Source organism: Hypanus sabinus, chromosome 20, assembly GCF_030144855.1.
Source record: "Hypanus sabinus isolate sHypSab1 chromosome 20, sHypSab1.hap1, whole genome shotgun sequence".
Lineage (NCBI taxonomy): Eukaryota > Metazoa > Chordata > Chondrichthyes > Myliobatiformes > Dasyatidae > Hypanus > Hypanus sabinus.
Window position 1 is genome coordinate 62,310,829 of NC_082725.1, and position 22,154 is coordinate 62,332,982.

Below are 22,154 nucleotides of genomic sequence, written 5' to 3' on the forward strand. Positions count from 1 at the left end.
GGCTTCTCCCATTGAGCCAATGTCTAATCCAATTTACTACCTCACCATGTATACCTAGCGACTGAATCTTCCTAAGTAACCTCTCATGTGGGACCTTGTCAAAGACCTTACTGAAGTCCATGTAGACAACATCCACTGCCGTCCCTTCATCCACTTTCCTGGTAACCTCCTCGAAAAACCCTAATAGATTTGTTAAACATGACCTACCATGCACAAAGCCATGTTGACTCTCCCTAGTAAGTCCTGGTCTATCTAAATACTTGTAGATCCTATCTCTTAGTCCTCTTTCCAATAATTTACCTACTACCGATGTCAAACTTACCGGCCTATAATTTCCCGGCTTACTTTTTGAGCCTTTTTTAAACAATGGAACAACATGAGCTATCCTCCAATCCTCCGGCACCTCACCCGTAGATACTGGCATTTTAAATATATCTGCCAGGGCCCCTGCAATTTCAACATGAGTCTCCTTCAAGGTCCGAGGGAATACCCTGTCAGGTCCTGGGGATTTATCTACTCTGATTTGCCTCAAGATAGCAAGCACTTCTCCTCTTCAATCTGTATAGGTTCCATGACCTCACTACTTGTTTGCCTTATTTCCATTGACTCCATGCCAGTTTCCTTAGTAAATACAGACGCAAAAAACCCATTTAAGATCACCCCTATTTCTTTTGGTTTCATACATAGCCAAACTCTAATCTTCAAGAGGACCAACTTTATCCCTTGCTATTCTTTTGCTCTTAATATACCTGTAGAAGCTCTTTGGATTATCCTTCACCTTGACTGCCAAAGCAACCTCATGTCTTTTAGCCCTCCTGATTTCTTTCTTAAGTTTTTTTTTTGCACTTTTTATACTCCTCAAGCACATTATTTGCTCCCTGTTTCTTATACGTCATACATCTCTCTCTTCTTTATCAGAGTTCCAATATCCCTGGAGAACCAAGGTTCCTTATTCTATTCACTTTGCCTTTAATCCTGACAGGAACATACAAACTCTGCACTCTCAAAATTTCTCCTTTGAAGTCCTCCCACTTACCAATAACATCCTTGCCAGACATCAACCTACTGCAATCCACGCTTTCTAGGTCCTTTCTCATTTCTTCAGATTTGGCCTTTTTCCAGCTTGGAACCTCAACCCGAGGACCAGATCTATCTTTATCCATGATCAAGTTGAAACTAATGGCGTTATGATCACTGGAACCAAAGTGTTCCCATACACATACTTCTGTCACCTGTCCTAATACCTAATAGGAGATCTAATACCGCTCCTCTCTAGTTGGTACCTCTATATATTGATTTAGAAAACTTTCCTGAACACATTTTACAAACTCTAACCCATCCGGACCTTTAACAGTATGGGAGTCCCAATCAAGGTTTTGCTCAATTAATTTGTGGTTATTTGAGCTTGAATATCTACGAAGAGATAGAGTTTGCTTGTGAAGGATACTCTACACTGAGATGGCAATGCCAAGGAAAATGGCTCCAATTTCTACCTCTTTCCACCCCTCCACCCCGCCATGTTACTAACCACAAGAAAATCATGCACGGAGCAGGAGAGAGGGTAGTTTGTGTTCAGCACCCAGGGACTTTATCTAGGTCCACTGAAACGCCAGACAAGTCAAGTTTAATTGTGCACAGGTACTGGAACAATAAAACTTGCTTACAGGTATGTAGGTTCAGAAAACACACAGAACATAAATCATACAAGATAGGGGAGAAAAAAAAAACTACTAATCAAGACATCAATGCAAATCAAAGCACAATGAGGGACATGTCCATGGTAGAGCAAATGGTGGCTATGGCACTTCATTGCCAGGGTGGAATTAGGGTTGTGTAGGTTGATTCAGGAACATGATGGTCATTGGAAAATGGTTATTTCTGAAAGTGGTGGTGTGGGACCCTAAGCTTTGAATGAACTTCCTGGCAATAGCAGTGAGAAGAGAATATGACCCAGGTGGTGGAGGGTATTGATGAAAGGTGCTGTCTTGTGGCAGCACATCCTGTAGATCCTGTCAATGGTACAGACTGTGTGTATGACTGGACAAACAAGAAGGTCAGGTGCCCTGAATTCCTGGTCACAGAACCAGAATATGTTGAAAATCCAGGGATAGGAGTAGGAACAGGTCATTGGTGAGGCTGCTCTGTAGAGCACTGCATACTGTTTCAGACACCCTGTTCTGGAAAGACATGGTTAAACTGGAACAAATGCAGAGAAGATTTATGTGGTTCTTGCTTGGACTAGAAGGCTTGAGATGGCCAGGCTTGGGCTTTATTCCTTGAAATGAAGGAGCAACCTTAGAGAGCTGTTTAAAATTATGAGTGGCATAGATAAGGTGGATGGTAACAGGCTTTTCCCCAGGGTACAGGATTTCAGAACTAGGGGGCATAGGTTTATGGTGAGAAGGGGAATATTTTAAGAGACCTGAGGGTAATGTTTTCATTCAGAGACTGGTAAATGCAAAGAATTATCTGCCAGGGGAAGTGGTTGAGGTGGATACAATAGTATATATCATTTAAGAAGCACTTGGATAGATACACAGAGCAAGCAGGTATTGGAGACAAACGTACTGAATGCATAAAATTAGGATTAGTTGAGTGTGCACTGCTGTCAGCATGGACTAGCTGGGCTGAATGGCCTCTATCAAATCATTGCTCTATGACTCTGGTCTGCCTTTGTGCCTGCACTATTGTTCAGCAGCATATCATTTCTGCATTAACCTGATTGAAGGATTTTTACATCTTAAGTCAATCTCGCTGTGTTAGAATAAACTCAGCAGTTGAGTATCCACTGTTCTCTTGGGAAAAGATTTCCAAAGTTTCATGACTGTCTGGGTGAAGAAATTCCTTTTCATCTGTCCCAAATGACCAATCCTTATTATGAAACTGTGATCCCTGGTTCTAGAGAAGCCAGTCAGTGGAAACATCAGTTCAACATTCAACCTTGTCAATTAATTTAATTAATTTCAGCTACCAGCAACCACACACAAACAGTTCCTTTCCAACACTCATCCATCAGCAATGTCTATAACCATTTCTTCTCATTACTTGCCCACAGTGTATATACAGCCAGAGGCCAACAATGGAAAGGAGAGTCTTAAAGATTAGTGTTCTTAAGTAACTGTCTTTCCACCCTCATCCACAGCCAGTCTCAATGAGATCTCTTCATGCATTGTATGCACTTTAGTTTGTTACCCAAGAAACCTCACCTTCATCTGCTGATCAACTGGCAGAAACCGAAGAGGACAGGGCTCTGCCTGAAACGCGCGGTCTCTGCTCAGACATTGGCATTTGGCTAATGACAGAAGTTAACTGAAGCCCAGACCTGTATGTACTGAGTTACTGGCTGGTGTGGACTGCAGCCAGGAGAAATGTGGGGAAAAGAGCTCAACTGCAAGCTTTCTATAAACGTCAGTGGCCATAAAGCTATTGATGCTGTGTAGGGTACCAAAGGGTATGGGGAATCCACACAGCTTTTCTGGAAAGGATGTGATGGACAACTGCCTGCCAACAGGACTGACAGGACCAAGATCTCAGCCACTGTTGCAGGATAGAGAACACCAGCCAACACCCACCAGTTGTGAAACTATTCCTCAGCTAGCCTGCTGTCCAGTAGGACCAAGCTCAATGGGGACATGAGAGTTGAAGCAGAGATGGAAGCAGTCCCCTCCACTGTCCAGGAAGAGGTCAAAAGCTGTGTGTCTGTTTCTGGTGTGGAAAGGGTTTGGGTTGAATTCAGCAGCCTGTCCTTGCATCCTCAATACCTGTCACTACCCTTGTGAAGAACTAGCATTCCTTCTCCCACCACCACAACCACCAAGGAATCATAAGATCACAAGATGTACGAGTGGAGTTGGGCATCTCTGCCCATCAAATCTGCTCTGTTGTGAATTATTCTTTTTCATCCCTGAACTCAGCTGGAGGGTTGGCCTGGATAGAGAGGATGATCATTGGTTGGCAAGGAGGTTAAGAGGTCTAGAATACAAGTGCAGAAATGTGTTCCTGAGGCTTTATAAGACACTGCTGAGGCCTCACCTTGAGTATTGTGAACAGTTCTGGTCTCCTCATCTAAGAGAAAATATGCTGGCATTGGAGAGAGTCCAGAGGAATTCACAAGGATGATTCCAGGAATGAAAGGGTTATCATATGAGGAAAGTTTGATGGCTCTGGGTCTGTACTCGCTAGAATTTAGAAGGACGAGGGGGAATCTCAGTGAAACCTTTCGAATGTTAAAAGGCCTAGACAGGGTAAATGTAGAAAGAATGTTTCCTGTGGTGGGTGAATATAGCACAAGAGGGCATAGCCTCAGGATAGAAGGGATTCCATTTAAAACAGAGAAGCAGTGGGGTTGAGGAGGGGAGAAAAGGATTATCCATGATTGAATGGCGGGGCAGACTCAATGGGCCAAATGGCCTAATTAGAACCATAGAACATTACAGCATAGAAACAGGCTTTTTGGCCCTTCTTGGCTGTGCCGAACCACTTTTCTCCCTAGTCCCACTGACCTGCACCTGGGCCATATCCCTCCAAACCCCTCTCATCCAAGTTTTTCTTAAATATCAAAAGTGAGCCCGCATTTACCACTTCATCTGGCAGCTCATTCCACACTCCCACCACCCTCTGCGTGAAGAAGCCCCCCCCCCAATGTTCCCTTTACACTTTTCCCCCTTTACCCGTAACCCATGTCCTCTGGGTTTTTCCCTCCCCTAGCCTCAGTGGAAAAAGCCTGCTTGCATTCACTCTATCCATACCCATCATAATTTTATACACCTCTATCAAATCTCCCCTCATTCTTCTACACTCCAGGGAATAAAGTCCTAACCTATTCAACCTTTCTCTGTAACTCAGTTTTTCAAGTCCCGGCAACATCCTTGTAAACCTTCTCTGCACTCATTCAACCTCACTAATATCCTTCCTGTAATTAGGTGACCAAAACTGCACACAATACTCCAAATTCGGTCTCATCAATGTCTTATACAACCTCACCATTACATTCCAGCTCTTATACTCAATACTTTGATTTATAAAGGCCAATGTACCAAAAGCTCTCTTTACAACCCTATCTACTTGTGACGCCACTTTTAGGGAATTATTTATCTGGGAATTATGTACTCCTAGATCCCTCTGTTTTATTGCACTCCTCAGTGTCCTACCATTTACCTTGTATGTTCTACCTTGGTTTGACCTTCCGAAGTGCAACACCTCACACTTGTCTGCATTAAACTCCATCTGCCATTTTTCAGCCCATTCCTCCAACTGGTCCAAATCCCTCTGCAAGATTTGAAAACCTTCCTCACTGTCCACTACACCTCCAATCTTTGTATCATCAGTAAATTTGCTGATCCAATTTGCCACATTATCATCCAGATCATTGACATAGATGACAAATAATAGTGGACCCATTAATGATCCCTGTGGCACACCACTAGTCACAGGCCTCCACTTAGAGTAGCAATCCTCCAAAACCACTCTCTGGCTTCTTCCATTGAGCCAATGTCTAATCCTATTTTCTACCTCTCCTAGCAACTGAATCTTCCTAACTAACCTCCCATGCAGGACCTTGTCAAAGGCCTTACTGAAGTCCATGTAGACAACATCCACTGCCGTCCCTTCATCCACTTTCCTTGTAACCTCCTCAAAAAACTCTAATAGATTTGTTAAACATGACCTACCACGCACAAAGCCCTGCTGACTTTTTCTAATACATCCCTGTCTATCCAAATACTTGTAGATCCTATCTCTTAGTATTCCTTCCAATAGTTTACCTACTACTAATGTCAAACTTGCCAGCCTATAATTTCCCGGCTTACTTTTTGAGCCAATTTTAAACCACGGAACTACATGAGCTATCCTCCAATCCTCCGGCACCTGACCCATGGATATCGACATTTTAAGTATTTCTGCCAGGGCCCTTGCAATTTCAACACTAGTCTTCAAGGTCCGAGGGAATACCCTGTCAGGTCCTACTCTGATTTGCCTCAAGACAGCAAGCACCTCCTCCTCTTCAATCTGTATAAGTTCCATGACCTCCCTACTTGTTTGCCTTATTTCCATTGACTCCATGCCAGTTTCCTTAGTAAATACGGATGCAAAAAACCCATTTAATATCTCTCCCATTTCTTTTGGTTCCATACATAGCCGACCACTCTGATCTTCAAGAGGACCAATTTTATCCCTCGCTATCCTTTTGTTCTTTAGAAGCTCTTAGGATTATCCTTCACCCTTACTGCCAAAACAACCTCATGTCTTCTTTTAGCCCTCCTGATTTCTTTCTTAAGTATTTTCTTACTCTTTTTATACTCCTCAAGCATTTTATTTCCTCCCTGTTGCCTATACATGTTATACATCTCTCTCTTCTTCTTTATCAGAGTTCCAATATCCCTCAAGAACCAAGGTTCCTTATTCTTATTCATTTTGCCTTTAACCCTGAGAGGGTTGCCTTTAACCCTAATTCTACTCCTATGTCTTATGATTTCTCCCCATAACTCTAACCCCCTTGCCCATCAAGAACCTATCATTATCTTCCTTAAATCTATCCTATGACTTGACCTCCACTGCTCTCTGTAGCAACAATTCTTAGATTTGCCATCCTCTAGTTGAAGCAATTCCTCATCTCACTTCTAAAGGGACATCCCTTCATTCGGAAGCCATGCCCTTGGATCCTAGACTCTCCAACAAATGGAAACATCCTCTCTGTATCCAGTCTATCCAAATCAACCCTCCAGCTGTAAGGTTATCCCTCCAGTGTTGGTAAAGGTCTGAATCTAGTGGAAGGTAACAGACTCCACCTTGTATGTCCATCCAGAGATATTCCAGTCACTGTGTCACTGACACCTAAGAAGGTAGGAAATTTGACTCAGGATTGATTCCTTTGTTTAACCTTTCATCTGGTTACTTTGATATCTGTTCATACAAATGGAGGCTGTGTAAAAACCCTTCACACTTTGCAACGAACAACCAGACTATGCTTCTCCAACAGTTGCCATTTGTGAGGTGTGTCTGCAATCTGAGAAATCCTAAAAATAGAATTGATTTCACTTGGACAGTCCAAACAATAATCACAATATATGCAAATCACCACCCAGAACCTCAGATGAAGAGGTGTCAACTGGTGACAGGCTCTTTGACAGGGAAAAACATGGAAAACATCCCACTCTCCAATCTCACTCTTACAGTGTTGTGGCTTCTCCACAAAGTACATTCTCTATTCTCTTCAGAGACAAGGTGCTAGAAGGGCTAGGTTTGTTTCACACTTGTCCATATGTCCAAGAGAGAGAGGAGTAAAATTAGGCCATTTGGTCCATCAAGCTTGTTCTGCCATTCCATCATGGCTGATCTACCATCCCTCTCAACTCCATTCTGCTGCCTCCCTCCCCCTCCCACCCCCGTAATCTTTGACACCCTGATTAATCAAGAACCTATCAACCACCACTTTAAGTACATCTGATCTCCACAGGTTCACCGTCCTTTGGTTAAAGAAATTTCTCCTCATCTCTGTTCTAAAAGGATGTACCCCTATTCTGAGGCTGTGCCCTCTGGTCCTAGACTCCCCTACTATATAAAACATTCTTTTCACATTCACTCTACCTAGGCCTTTTGATGTTTGATAGGTTTCAATGAGATCTCCTCTCAGTCTTCTAAACACCAGTGAGTATATCCCAGAGCCACCAAATGCTTCTCATATGTTAACACTTCCATTTACAAATTCATTATTGTGAACCTCTTCTGAACACTCTCTAATACCAGCACAACTTTTCTTAGATATGGGGCTCAAAACTGCTCAAAATACTCCAAGTCTGGTCTGATCATTGTGACATCCATGTTTTTTAATATTCTAGTCCTCTCAAAATGAATGCTAACATTGCATTTGCCTTCCTCACCACCACTTCAACCTGCAAATTAACCCTCAAGGAATCTTGCACAAGGACACCAAAGTCCCTTTGCACCCATCATTTCTGAATTTGTTCTGTCTATGCCTTTATTCCTTCTACCAAAGTACATGACTGTACACTTCCCTACACAATATTCCATTTGTCGTTTCTTTGCCTATTCTCCTAGTTTGTTTAAGTCCTTTTCAGACTCCCTTTTCTGCAACGCTATCTGCCCTTCCACCTATCTTTGTATTGTCTGCAAACTTTGCCACAAAGTAATCAATTCTGACATAGACATATAATGTGGAAAGTACCTGTCTCACACTGACCCTTGTAGAACACCACTAGTCACCAGTAGCCAACCAGAAAAGGTCCTCTTTATTCCTACTCTTCACTTCTAACCAATCTTCTATTCATGTTAGTATCTTTCCTGTAATACCATGGTCTCTTATGTTGTTTAACAGCTGCATTGTGGCACCCTGTCAAAGGCCTTCTGAAAATCCAAGAAAACAACATCCACTGACTCTCCTTTGTCTAGCCTGTCTGTCATTTCCTCAAAGAATTCCAATGTCAGGCAAGATTTCCCTTAAGGAAACCATACTATCATTGGTTTACTTTATCGTGTGCCTCTTAAAGTACTCCAAAACCTCATTCTTAATAATGGACTCCAACATCTTCCCAACCAAAGAAGCCAGGATAACTGGCCTATAATTTCCTGTCTTTTGCCTCCCTCCTTCTTAAAGAGAGACATTTGCAATTTTTCACTCCTCTGGAATTCAGAATCCAGTGACAAACACGAGTAAATCTGCAGATGTTAGAAATCCAGAGCAACACACACAAAATGCTGGAGAAACTCAACAAGTCAGGCAGAATCTATGATAGAGTAAACAGCCAATGTTTCAGGCTGAGACCCTTCATCAGGACTGAGAAGGAACGGTGGAGATGCCAGATTAAAAGGTGGGGGGTGGGGGTGGAAGGGGGCAGATGGGAAGGAAAAGTAGTCCTTTGGAAAACAACTCATTTTAAACTTAAAAAAACAAATGGAGACAAGTTGGAGGAGAAAAATATTGGCACCTTATTCTTACTGACTTTGAGGTCATAAAGTTAATGATGCTCAACACTTGTGGTCCAATTCAACCCCTGCCAGATACCTGTCCTGGCTGTGTTTTCAACACCCACACTCTGGTCCTGGATGGAATCCTCTCTTTTGTCAATAGTGATTTTCCAGGTAAAGTTAACCAGGCTTGGTTCCAACAAATGAGCACTGCTTTGCAAATCATATGCAGCCAGAATCCATGTTTTTGCCATCTGTCTACATCAGCATGTTTCACCCAAGCACTTTGGGACTGAATTCTTTTGCCTCAGTTTTACAGCTGGGGATCAGGAGCCATCACTGGGAGATTCCAGTGTTCATAATGCTCCAAAGTTGTCACTGAATGTGATTAAAGCAATTAATAATTTCAGCAGTTCTATTAGCCAAGATGATACACTAGTAACTCATACACAAGAAAATATGCAGCTGCTGGAAATCCAAAGAAACACACAGCAATGCTGAAGGAACTCAGCAGGCCAGGCAGAATCTATGGAAAAGAGTGAACAGTCAGCATTTTTGAGCTGAGACCCTTCAAAGGGACTGGGGAGGAAGGGAAGAAGTACAAACTGGTGGGTGACAGAGGAAACCAAATCAGGGGGAAGGTGGGTCAGTCAGTGATGAAGTAAGAAGGTAGGAGATGATAGGAGGAAGAAGGAGGAAAATAATAGAAGAGGAAAGTAGACCTTATATACACTGAATTACTTGACCTCCACAGTCTGGATTCACTAGAATCTGGCTGAAGAAATTCCTCCTCATCTCAGTTTTAAACGGGCATCCCTTTACTCTGAGGCTATGCCCTTGCATCTAGCATCTCCTACTAAAGGAAACATCCTTTCCGCATCCACTCTGTCCAGCCCTTTCAGTGCCTGGTAGGTCTCAATGGGAACTCCCTCTCATTACTCTGCTTCTCTCAGCTTGGACTTGCCAAGGTCCTCAGCGTTTTCTGCTTTCATTTCCAATTTATTCCAGCATCTGTAATATTGAACTTTCTGAATCAGCCCGGCACTACATTGTGTTATGAATGTGGAGCAACTCTGATGGGCTGAAGGGTGCCAAGTCGCCCTCTCCTTTTTGAGAATCGCAAGATCAGTATTATTTTGGGTCTGACACCCAGGAAGTGAGAGAGATACACATCATGTCAGTAATGAGAGAGAGAGAGAGAGAGAGACGCAGGATAACAGAAAAGGCAGTTGCTGTTGACAACAGAGGAATACACAAAAAGTGGAATGTCTCCTAACAAAAGCGGAACGGAACCACTGATTACTGCTCTTGTCTCTTGGAGAAGGAATTGTGTATTGAGTACTGTACTATTCATTGAAACCCCTCAGGGGACAACCAGAGTGGTCTGGTTGAGGGATTGCATCATCCCAACCTGATTGACACCTGAGACCCCGTGAGTGGGGATAAAAGTAGGGTCTGGGGAACACCCCTCAGACGCACCAGGAGAAACACTAGAAATCCAGTGACAGCGTTTTATAGCGAGAGCCGGTGAGAGCTCATGTGTCTCCTCCCTTGCCTGGGTGGCAGGTTCATCACGGAAGAACGGTTTAGCTAAAGGAGAGGTCATACTTGTACGGCCATAACAACGAGACACCTGACGGATCAAAATCATAAAGGAAGGTTGGCAAAAACAATAGCGGTAACTGTTCCCATTCTTCTCTCTCTCTCTCTCTCTCTCTCCAACAATGGCAACTCAGTGACAAACAAACGATGGCAGCCTGTGTGAACTGAAACAAACTTTATATTTCCATCGGACAATTCATTATCCCCTAGACAACGATAGAGCTTATTTCTTATTGATTATTATTATACCCGCGCTTTCAGGTTTAGTATTGATGACGTATATTATCTGTATATTTGCATTGATATTATTTTTGTGTATTTTTACTAATACTGTTAAAAATAGTATCACCAGACTCCAACAGACGTCTCTATCTTTGCTGGTAAGACACCTAGTTACAGGGTTCGTAACAGTTGAAAAATTGCTACGTGTATAACCTTTGCTGACTACAGTGAACACCAATGGATTACTCTTTTACGTTAAGTTTTTTTTAGTGCAATTTATTTATAACATCTTTCTACTTTGCTGTTCGTCTAAAGTGATGTGTTCAGAGAAGGTTGTGTATTTGATCATATGCAAATAAGTTTGAGAATAAGGGGTAGGTCATTTAGGACAGAGTTAAGGAAAAACTTCTTCTCCCAGAGAGTTGTGGGTGTCTGGAATGCACTGCCTCGGAAGGTAGTGGAGGCCAAATCTCTGGATGCTTTCAAGAAGGAGCTAGATAGGTATCTTATGGTTAGGGGAATCAAGGGATATGGGGACAAGGCAGGAACAGGGTATTGATAGTAGATGATCAGCCATGATCTCAGAATGGCGGTGCTGGTTTGAAGGGCCGAATGGTCTACTTCTGCACCTATTGTCTATTGAGTTTCTTCCAAAATCTCAGAAAACTGAATTGTAAATAAAACTTTAACCTGGGTCAACATACGTAACCAAAACAGCAACACCTCACCAACACCAGTCCATCAGTAGGGACTCAACATACAAAACTGTGGAACTGCAAGTATAAATGTTTTATCAAAGTTAAGCAAGATACACATTAACAAAATGTACATCACAACAACCAGTCTGCTCAAGTAAAACAATCGAATTCTTTAGGGTACAGAACATAAAGTTTTATTCTCAAAGCAAATACAAAAATAAGAGAAAGACAACAAAACATTGAACAGAATGTAACATAAAACAGCAAAGTTCATTTAATCAATAAAAGAGGATTATTTAATGCATTAAAACAACATCATGCTAATTGTATGAATTGCTATCTTCTGTAAAATATCTAGTTAAAATTAATTATTTAAACCTTCAGTGTCTGACACAAGAACAGAAAAAAAGCCAGGATCGGGAGTTGACCTTCAGTCTCTCAAGCCTGCCTCAGCTTTCAGTAAGATTACAAGTGATCTACCCCAGGCCTTAATTCTGGTTCAGTGCCAGATCCCCTCAGCCCTTGAAAACGTATCCACCTCCACTTTAAATATCTCCAGTGATCTCACTTCCACAACTCTCTGGAGAAGAGAATTCCAAATAAGAAATTTCTACATACTCTGGTTTTAAATGATTGATTCCTTTTATTGGAATAATTTCTCCTTATTCTGCCACACATTCTGGCATTTTGCATATATCACCTATTCAACTCTTTCCCAGCAGTCCATGCAATAAATATTGACAGGAACAAAATATGCAAAAATTTCCTTTCAGCCAACCAATAAAAATACTGCAGCTATTTCATTGATAAATGCATGAAAACTGCTGAGAATTAAAATAGCCCAAACCTTAAATTCTTACTCAGGATCTAATGCAGAAACAAAATCCTCCGTAAAGCACTCACTATAATGCTAATAAATTGTTGTACAGGAGGAATGGCCGCAATGGTATCTCACTGGTATGGTGCATGGTTCTTTAATACTTTAATTTTGCCTGTATTCCTCCAATGTACTTTACAGTTCTATGGCCCTTTTACTCATTTGCAAGGTGCAAATGATTAAGGCTCCAGGATGTGTCCTGGTAGGTCTGTCCGGGAAAGGATAAAGACCAGCTACATAGCTTTAGATCTGGAGAGATATCTGAGCCACATTATTTCAGGATGCTGGTTTTCCCAATCCACCAGGCAATAAGAAATAAATATTATTTGACACAATATTCACTGTTACTGTTACAATAAGACTGAGCCTTCACAAAGTCAATAAGCCAAACAGTCCCACTCTGTGTCACATGGAATTCCAACTTCATTGATGAAATCTGTCTTCATTTCACTGTTGCCATGGTGGGATGAGACTCATCTCTGTGTCTGCACTCCAGAACCCAGGCCATGAGAGTATAAGTGAAAATGTTGCTCCCTCATCCCTTCTAACAACACTTTTCAGGCTGAGAAGGTAAACCTGTGTTACATTGTGATATCATTGGCTTATTACTCAAGCATGGTGCCACTGCATTACCTATTTTAATATTTCTATTTGGACATCAAGCCCTTTGTGGCTCATTTCGCTTTTAATGTCAAGTTCCTCTCATCTTTTAATGACAGCAAAATTAAGTTACTTTAACTCAAAAAATAAGTCCAACATGAAGTAGAAAAACCTCCAAGAGGACCACAACCTTGTCGTTAGCTTTGGAGGCTTGCGTGCCTCAGTGACCCAGAGAGCCACGTTGGCTGTAGTCAGGGCTTTATGCTTTGGCTCTTGGTAGGGTCAAACTTGCCAAATTGGTCAAGGGGTAGAGGCCAGACTAAGAGTGGTCCACTAGTCCTCCAGGTTCGGGGGTTCAGCTCAGGGCTAACAACCCTGACTGATAAAACAAAATTGTTAAGGAAACGGTAATGAAGAATCCTTCTACACCTGAGTACAACAACGTTCCTGAGTCTCCACCTGGGACTTGCATGACTGACAGCAATGAAAACCGAGAGGAAGCTACTGACATGTTGAAGGGAGCTCCGAACATCACCAGAGATGGAGAATCTTCATTGCTACCCTGCCAGTAGAAAAATGGGCTGTAAGTAGAAAAAGCATAAACAAGATTATTTTTATAGGTTTTTCTATCTTGATAAAGTATTTGTAATTTAGACGACAGCATTCTGTGGTCTATCTCCGTTAACTTGGGTTTATAAGGAAAATGTCCCTGTCATTTCACTTTCTGAATAATCAGGAGAGAATTTACAAGAGTTCTGCTGTGGTTTGGTTAAGGTCCTGACGCAGCCTATATCTTTCATGATTTTCAACAAATCTTTTCGGAATTTTACTCCTATAAATGCATACAGCAGTGGGTTCAGACAGGAGTGCAGGAAAGCAATGCACTGTGTAATCTGGGTGGCAATGTCCAGGTTCTTGACGGTTTGGCAGTCGGTTATTGTAATATTGATCGCATCCATGGCTTTCATGATCATGATGCTGTTGTATGGCAACTGAGAGAGGACAAAGACAGCTACCACAGCCCCTATCACTTTTATAGCTCGATGCTTTTGAAAGTTTCTGGCCCGGAGAAGCTTCCAAACAATCATGGAGTAGCAAACTGTCATGACAGTAAAAGGCAGGAAAAATCCTGCAGCAACCTGAACTGCAAACCCTGTAGCTTTCAGGTTCTTCTCTGGATAGTCTGTAAAGCAGCTTCTCTGGACTTCATCCTGTAAGCTGAAGCAAAACTCTGGCAGAGACAACAGTACAGCAATCACCCAGACAATTAGAGAGGTTAACTTGCTCTGAAGAAGCATTTTTTTCTTTAAAGCCCGTGCCTTCACTGCTTTCACAATAGCGATGTAACGGTCAATGCTGATGCAAGACAACAACAAGATGCAGCTGAAGAAGTTGATCTTATAAATGCTGTTAGCTGTTTTGCACATAAAGTTTCCAAAGATCCATCCGGATATTGCATTCAGTGCCCAAAATGGCAAAGTACAGAGGAAGAGGATGTCAGCAATAGCGAGGTTTAGGAGGTAAACGTCTGTCATGGTTTTTATTCTCTTGTAGTAAGCATACAACACAACAACCAAGACATTCCCCACAAACCCTAAAACAAACACAGAGAAGTAGAAAGGTGGAAGAAAATATTGAGCAAATTGTCGGACTTCTGATTTTCTGCACATTCCACTTGATTCTTCATCATAGTCATAATACTCTACGGTACTGGTGATGGTTGGGAAGGTTAAATCTTGGTCATCGTCAGCTCCGGCCATATTCTCTCCTGCAAGTGAACAGATCACCAGTTAACCAACCACAGTGACAAGTGGAATCAAAGAACCATAAACCATGGTGATCACTTATGGAAAGATGCAGCAAAGATTCTCACATGTGATTAATTTCTTGGGATAGCTTGTATAGGCTGGACCAAAAACAGGCAGGGTTATATCTTTCCAGGTTATTCTAGACTCAGTGGGCTGAACACCCTGTTTCTGTGCTGTGTAGTTCTATGACTTGGATATAGCAAAGGGATTTTACTTTTTCAGCATCAATAGTTTGGCTATAAATTACAACTTCACCTATTATTAAATTATCTATTCACTAGGCTAGCAAGCTGTTTACTTGTTACCTGTGCTGCACACTGCATACATTTTGGATTTTATTTTATTAACTTATTTATGCTAATATTTTGGTTTTATGTGATGTATGTTTCGTGAGATGAACATTGTTTCATTTGGTTCTATGCATGTACAATTAGGCAACAATAAACTTGAACTGAACTTATTTTATTGCCATATACACCAGGGAGCAATGAAATCCCTTGCTGGTGTGAAGCTTACAGAGTAAACAGTATTCTTGGTGATAATAAATACAATGACAAGTGCAAAACAGTAGAGTGATGCAGAGATTGCAGTGCAGAAAGGCTAGAGTAACAATAACAGAATAAACAAGCAAGGTGAATTGTGTCCAGAAACAAGAGGAGGAGGATGTGAAAGAAGTTATTGGTCCAAGAGTCCAAGAGTCCGTAAGCAACAAGCAAGATGCTGCTCTTTACATCTTATGTCAATATTATACAACTTCCCCCTGCGTTTTGTTCGAGTGATCTGAGCCCTCTCACCCTCAGTGCTGTTGGCGGATGGTGCTGGAACAAAGTTTAGTCAACACAGATTGTAGATTTGGACTCTAATTCAGTTTTTATGATGTGTTCACTTTCTAGTTCTAGTTCTGTTTGCTGTTGTTACAACTTTTGAATGAGGGCAGCCTTCAGACAATGAACTGAATGTGCCTTTTGATTCTCTGTTTTATATTCTGGGTTTTTGCTTTTTTTTGCACATGGGGGAGGTTTGATGATTCTCTTTGAACGGGTTGGTTCCATGGTTCCTTTTTATTTGGTCACTGTCTGTGGGGAAGATGAACCTCAGGATGGTATACTGCTTTCATATTTTGATAATAAATGCACTTTGTATCTTTGAATTTAAAATGTGCCATTGAAATTCAGGATAAAATAGTATTAAATTGTCATAATGCCAGTATGTAATTGGGTGTCATGTAGCATAGTGGCTAGCACAACACTATTACAGCTCAGGCTGTTCTGGAGTTCAGAGTCTTGGTCTTGATATAGGACACCTCTAATCCCTACTGTGGTGAACTACATATACCTGTCTGGCCACTCCCCCTGCTGACTGCTCCTGTGGCTCCTCCCACAGACCATTGTATAAAGGTGATCAAGGCCTGAGCCCGGCCTCTCAGTCTCCAGGATGTAGAATGGTGGTCACTCACTGCTTGTTCCTTCTTCCAGTCAATAAAAGCCGATATCTCGCCTTACGTCTCAGAGTGAGTTATTGATGGTGCATCACCTAAAACACACACAAAATACTGGTGGAACACAGCAGGCCAGGCAGCATCTATAGGAGAAGCACTGTCGACGTTTCGGGCCGAGACCTTTCGTCAGAACTGAAAGGAAAGATAGTAGATCTCTTACTATCTTTCCTTTCGGTTAATCCTGACGAAGGGTCTCGGCCCGAAACATCAACAATGCTTCTCCTTATAGATGCTGCCTGGCCTGCTGTGTTCCACCAGTATTTTGTGTGTGTTGTCTGAATTTCCAGCATCTGCAGATTTCCTCATGTTTGACCTTTAATTCCTCGTGACTGGTGTCTGTGTGCAGTACAGCATGACATTGTGGTAAGTAGCTGGTGCTCCTGATACGCTGTGGGGTATTCTATCAAAATGAAAGAATCCACGTGGACATATAAATGTCGTCTTCTCTTTGTCAGCTTCACTCATGATAATACCTGCTCCTTAGATCCAATGCACTGAACCATTTTGCTCCACTCAGGCAGGCCAGAGCATCGTCAATCTGTGGAAAAGTATATCGGTCTGGGTCTGTATGCCTGTTCAGTGTCTGATAATCAACACACATTTGTCCCTTCCCATTCCTCATCCTCACCACCACTATGGGTGACACCTAAGGACCCCTCGACTCAGTGATAATTCCAGCTTCCTTCAGTTTCAGCAGATCTTCCACCTCCACCAGTGCTAACGGTTGAGACTTCTCTCTAAATTGGGTGTCCTTCATCACCCTAATAGCATGGTGAGTACTAATGGAGCAACCCATATCAAACTGATCAGTAGAAAAGACACCTTTGAGCTTCAGCATCTTCTCCATCACTCTCCTTTTCCATCCCTCAGGTACCAGGGAGTCACCAAAGTTGAATGACTTTGGTGCTAACTTTTCCAATCCAGGAGCCTGTCTGACATCCAGTTTTCTCACAGGAAAACTAGAAATTACCCTCACAGGGAAAGATGTGCCATCAACATCCCATATCTGAGAGTAACCTCTCTCTCTGACAGTCACTGTCATCCTACTTGCGTGGACGGCTGAAGATGTCTGTGGTTCTGTAGTTTCCCGTCACTCTAACTACTTCCCTAGGATGTAACACAATGGGTTTGGACTGGGTGTATCACACTGTTTCTCGTTTATGTTCACCATCCTGCTTGGGAAATTGCACTTTCTCAACAGCAGCTCTGAACACCAGGCAAATGGATAAGGTTTTCAGAAAAATTTCTCCTTTTCTCTCCTTGTATGCTCCCACGAGCCTTCTCACAATGGGAGTATCTGTTCCCACAATAATGGAAGCTTCACCCTTCTCAACCTTATCTGGAAAGACCAACACTAATGTATCAAGGGCCTCAGCTACTCCAACACCTGCTTCTGAAAACTCCAGTTTCAACGACAAATAATCATCATATGGGTAATCATCACTACTAAGGTCTCATATTTCCAGGGTACTGAGTGGCATCAATGGTAAATGTGTCAAATACCTGTTGTAGAAGGATTTGTACAGCAGAATAACCTGACAACCTGTGTCGAGAATAGATCTACAAGGGCTGATTGATAAGTTCGTGGCCTAAGGTAGAAGGAGTCAATTTTAGAAAACCTAGCACATATATTTTTCAACATAGTCTCCTCCTACATGTACACTTAGTCCAGCGGTCGTGGACCTCCAGAAAGTGTCCACAGATGGGTGATTGATAAGTTTGTGGCCTAAGGTAGAAGGAGATGAGTTATACAGCTCTCATTACAAGCACATGTGGTTCAACTCTTTGAGTGATTATGCAGAAAGTTTGAAGTTAATAACTCATCTCCTTCTATGGTAGGCCACAAACTTATCAATCAACCTTGCTGTGGACACTTTCTGGAGGTTCAAGATCCGTACGCTCCACGATTGCTGGACTAAGTGTGTAAATGTAGGAGGGAACTATGTTGAAAAATAAATATGCTAGGTTTTCTGAAATTGACTCCTTCTACCTTAGGCCACAAACTTATCAATCACCCCTCGTAGCATAAATACCCTCAATCCATATGGATACACCCAAGCTTGGTCCCACTAAGCCTTCAGGAACAGGGTTTTGCACTTCAGAGTTTCCCTTGATACATTGATTGACAGGTGGAATATAGTTTAAGGAGGTGTATGGTCATGCACTTTGGTAGATAGATTAAAGGCAAAGACTATTTTCTAAACAGGGAGATAATGCAGAAATGAGAGGTGTAAAGGTACTTGGGAGTCCTTGTGCAAAATTCCCTGAAGGTTAATTTGCAGGTTGTGTTGGTGGTAAGGAAGGCAAATGCAATATTAGCATTAATTTCAAGTAAACTGGAAAACAAAAGCAAGGATATGATACTGGGGTTTTATAATGCATTGGTCAGACTGCACTTGGAGTACTGCAAAGAATCATCTAAGAAGGGATGTGTTGGCATTGGATAGTGTCCAGAGAATGATCCTGGGAGCAACAGGATTTACAGCTGTGGAACTCCTGAAGGTTCTGGGCATGTACTTACTGGAGAATTACGGTGGGGGTGGGGATCTCATTGAAACCTATTGACTATTGAAAGGCCTAAATAGAATGGACATGGAGAGGATGTTTCCTATGGTGGCGGAGTCTAGGACCAAAGGGCACAGCATCAGAATAGAGTGACGTCCATTTAGAACAGAGATAAGCAAGAATTTCTTTAGCCAGAGTGGTGAACTAGCAGAATTCATTGCCATGGATGGCTGTGGAGGCCATGTCTTTGGATATATTTAAAGCAGAGGTCAATAGGTTCTTGATTAGTAAGGGTGTCACAGGTTATGGAGAAAAGGTGGGAGAATGTGGTTGAGAGGAAAAATAAATCAGCTATGATTGAATGGCAGAGCAGACTCAATAGGTTGAATGGCCTAATTCAGCTCCTATGATTTATTTAAACCAGAAGACCATATATCCAGTGAATTGGCCTGTCTGCAGCAATAATTCCACACTCTGCCTGAAGAAATTCGTCCTCATCTCTGTTCTCAGGCTGGTCCTGGACTCTCCCACTATTTGAAACATCATCTCCATGTCAACTCTGCCTCGGACTTCTAATATCAGGTAGATTTCAATTAACCCCCCCCCCCCCATTCTTCTAAATCTCAGTGAGTATAGGCCAGAGCCATCAAACACTCCTCTTTCATTACTGGGATCATTCTCGTGAACCTCCTCTGCACCCTCTCGAATGTCAGATCGATTCAGAATACACTGCCAAGACAGGACTGCTGTGTCACTTAAAGCTGAGTGCAGACAGGGGTGGGGGGAGGGGTGTTTGCTTCGTGATCAATTCCTCATGGTGTACAAACGTGATGGTGCCGCCCCAGTCCTGTTCACCAGACCTGGAACACCTTGCAATCAAGCCATTTTATCTGCCATTTTAGTAGTGGTATATATCCTACCTCAAGCTAATGTCAAACAGACTCTAGATCAGTGGTTCCCAATGTGGGGCGGAATTTGATTTTTAAGGGGGGCAATTCGAGAATGAGTTATTAACAGTGAATTTTTTCTAGTAAGTCTGTGTGAGTATGAGTGTGTGTGCAAGTTAATACATATGTGTATATACAGTATGCATACATAAAAATACTTGTGTGTATGTACATGTGTAATTGCGTATGTACTGTATATATAGTGTATCACCATCATTACAACCACCAAATGGCTTTCAAAATTAAACTAATGAATTGACTGATGTAGGAAGGAACGAATGAACAAGTCCAACGTGTAAGAAACTCGTACGAGGTCGCGCCAATGCTGCTTTTTGCAGTAGCTTTCGGTTCTTGGTGGTGTGAAGGTGTGTACATTGCGTCATCTCTTTTAAACGGTGTATCTATCTTTGTATGCTGTAGAAACGAATCGGCATTGTTTTATTTATTTATTATTATTATTTTAATATCACTTAATGTTCTTTCTTTTACAATTTCTTAGTAATTTCTTCCTCAGAACTTTAACAGTCCTTTGGTTCTTTTATTTTTCTCTTTCATGAATGCCATGTTCTTTGGAAGCTTGTTTAAACCAAGTTAATGGTCTTTTAGGCTTCCTCCAGGTGAATAGGAGTTCACTTTTTGAATAATAAGAATTATATATCACCACAGGGGGCATCAGGATTTTAGAGGTGATTAGGTGGGACACGGCCAAAAAAAGGTTGGGAACCACTGCTCTAGATGAACAGATCAATCTGATCAACAGGCATGAAACAGCACATCCTGATACCTTCTGGATTTTAACCAGGCCAGATTGAAAAAGTCTGTAAATAATTATGTACAATGTACTGCGTATGTTAATCAAAATGGCTTCTTTGTTTTGTTATAAGAAGGAATGCTTCTTTGTTATGATAAGTGATTTCTCTCACAGTTGTTTAGCTTTAGAATTGCCAATAACGGGGGATTGCATTCATCTGTTAATCAATGGGGGAATGTTATTTTGTCTTGTGGGTCTGGGAGCTGGGTGGAGCTGGGTTTTCACCATCTTTTCGGGGAGTCGGGAAGAAGACGCCGAAGGTGGACGTGCGCTGCACTGCTCGGTCGACCACCGGGGTGGTCCCAGGTGCGAGGACATGGAGGTCGGAGGAAAGTGACGAGGGGTCGATGGTTGAGCTCCAACAATGTGCACTAAACTGACTGAACTCTGATAAGTTTTGGTGCCTTTTACTTTATTTTCTTTTCCTTCATATATACTGTATGGTTAGTACTCATTTAGTTTTAGTAAAATCTTTAAAGTATATTCCATAATGGTATCTGGTGTGAGTTTGATATTGTGTGTGCGACGCGGCATTAACTTGATTCCCACAGCACCTGCGTATACGGGAGGCGGGGTTGGTGAGTGGCTGGACTTTTTCCGCTAGAGTTATACCAGCAAATCACTTGTAGTATCAGAGGAACCAACACACTGACCACTTTTACACCAAGAGTGCTATCCCCTGTCCACTTTGGAAAGTCTGATCACCTGGCTGTACTCCTACTCCCTGAGTATAGGTAGAGACTGAAGACTGCAGCATCAATAGTGAGGACCAAGAAGATGTGGAGCAGGGAGGCACAGGAGTGCTTACAGGACTGGTTTGAATCAGCAAACTGGACTGTATTCAGGGATTCATCTTCAAGTCTGAATGAGTACAGCACAGCTGTCAACGACTTCATTAAAATCTGTGTGGATAAGTATGTGCCAATGAGAACATACGGTACATACCCAAATCAAAAGCTGTGGATGAACCTGGAGGTTTGTAGCCTGCTGAGAGCTAGATCTGTGGCATTCAAGTCTGGTAACCCAGGCCTGTAGAAAAAAATCAGGTATGACTTTTGGAGGGCTATTTCAGGAACAAAGAGACAATTCTGAGTGAGGCTGGAGGCAACATCGGATGTACGTCAACTCAGGAAGTGTTTTCAGGCCATTACATCCTACAAACCCAAACCCAACATCATGAATGGTAGTGATGCTTCACTTCCTGACAAGCTCAATGCCTTTTATGCCGGCTTTGAAAGGGAGAATAAACCTACAGCAATGAGGATCCCTGCAGCACCTAGTGATCCTGTGATCTTTGTCACAGGGACTGACGTCAGGCTGCCTTTCAGGAGGGAGAATGCTCACAAGGGGTTCCTGGTAAGCCTCTGGTACCTTGTGCCAACCAACTGGCAGAGGTGTTCAAAATCATTTTCAATCTCTCACTGCTACAGTCAGAAGTGTGAGATGCCTTAATGACTATCGTCCAGTAGCACTCACATCTACAGTGACAAGATGCTTTGAAAGGTAGGTCATGGCTAGAATCAACTCCTGCCTCAGCAAGGACCTGGACCCACTGCAATTTGCTGATCACCACAATAGGTCTATAGTGGACACGATCTCACTGGCTCTCCACCCGGCCTTGGATCACCTGGTGATACTAAACCTGATTCTGACATTCTCCATCT

The 22,154-nt window shown here is 42.2% G+C and overlaps 1 protein-coding gene across 1 annotated transcript; it reads right to left on the reverse strand.

Moving 5' to 3' along the window:
• Nucleotides 1–13,613: 13,613 nt before the first annotated feature.
• Nucleotides 13,614–14,681, reverse strand: LOC132378637 (C-C chemokine receptor type 9-like). Its single transcript, XM_059945754.1, has one exon. It carries the CDS (start codon nt 14,679–14,681, stop codon nt 13,614–13,616), a length of 1,068 nt encoding a protein of 355 aa, XP_059801737.1.
• Between the last annotated feature and the right edge of the window lie 7,473 nt (nt 14,682–22,154).

Coding starts and splice junctions, on each gene's coding strand:
- LOC132378637 (XM_059945754.1), bottom strand. CDS start 14,681: ATGGCCGGAGCTGACGATGACCAAGATTTAACCTTCCCAACCATCACC.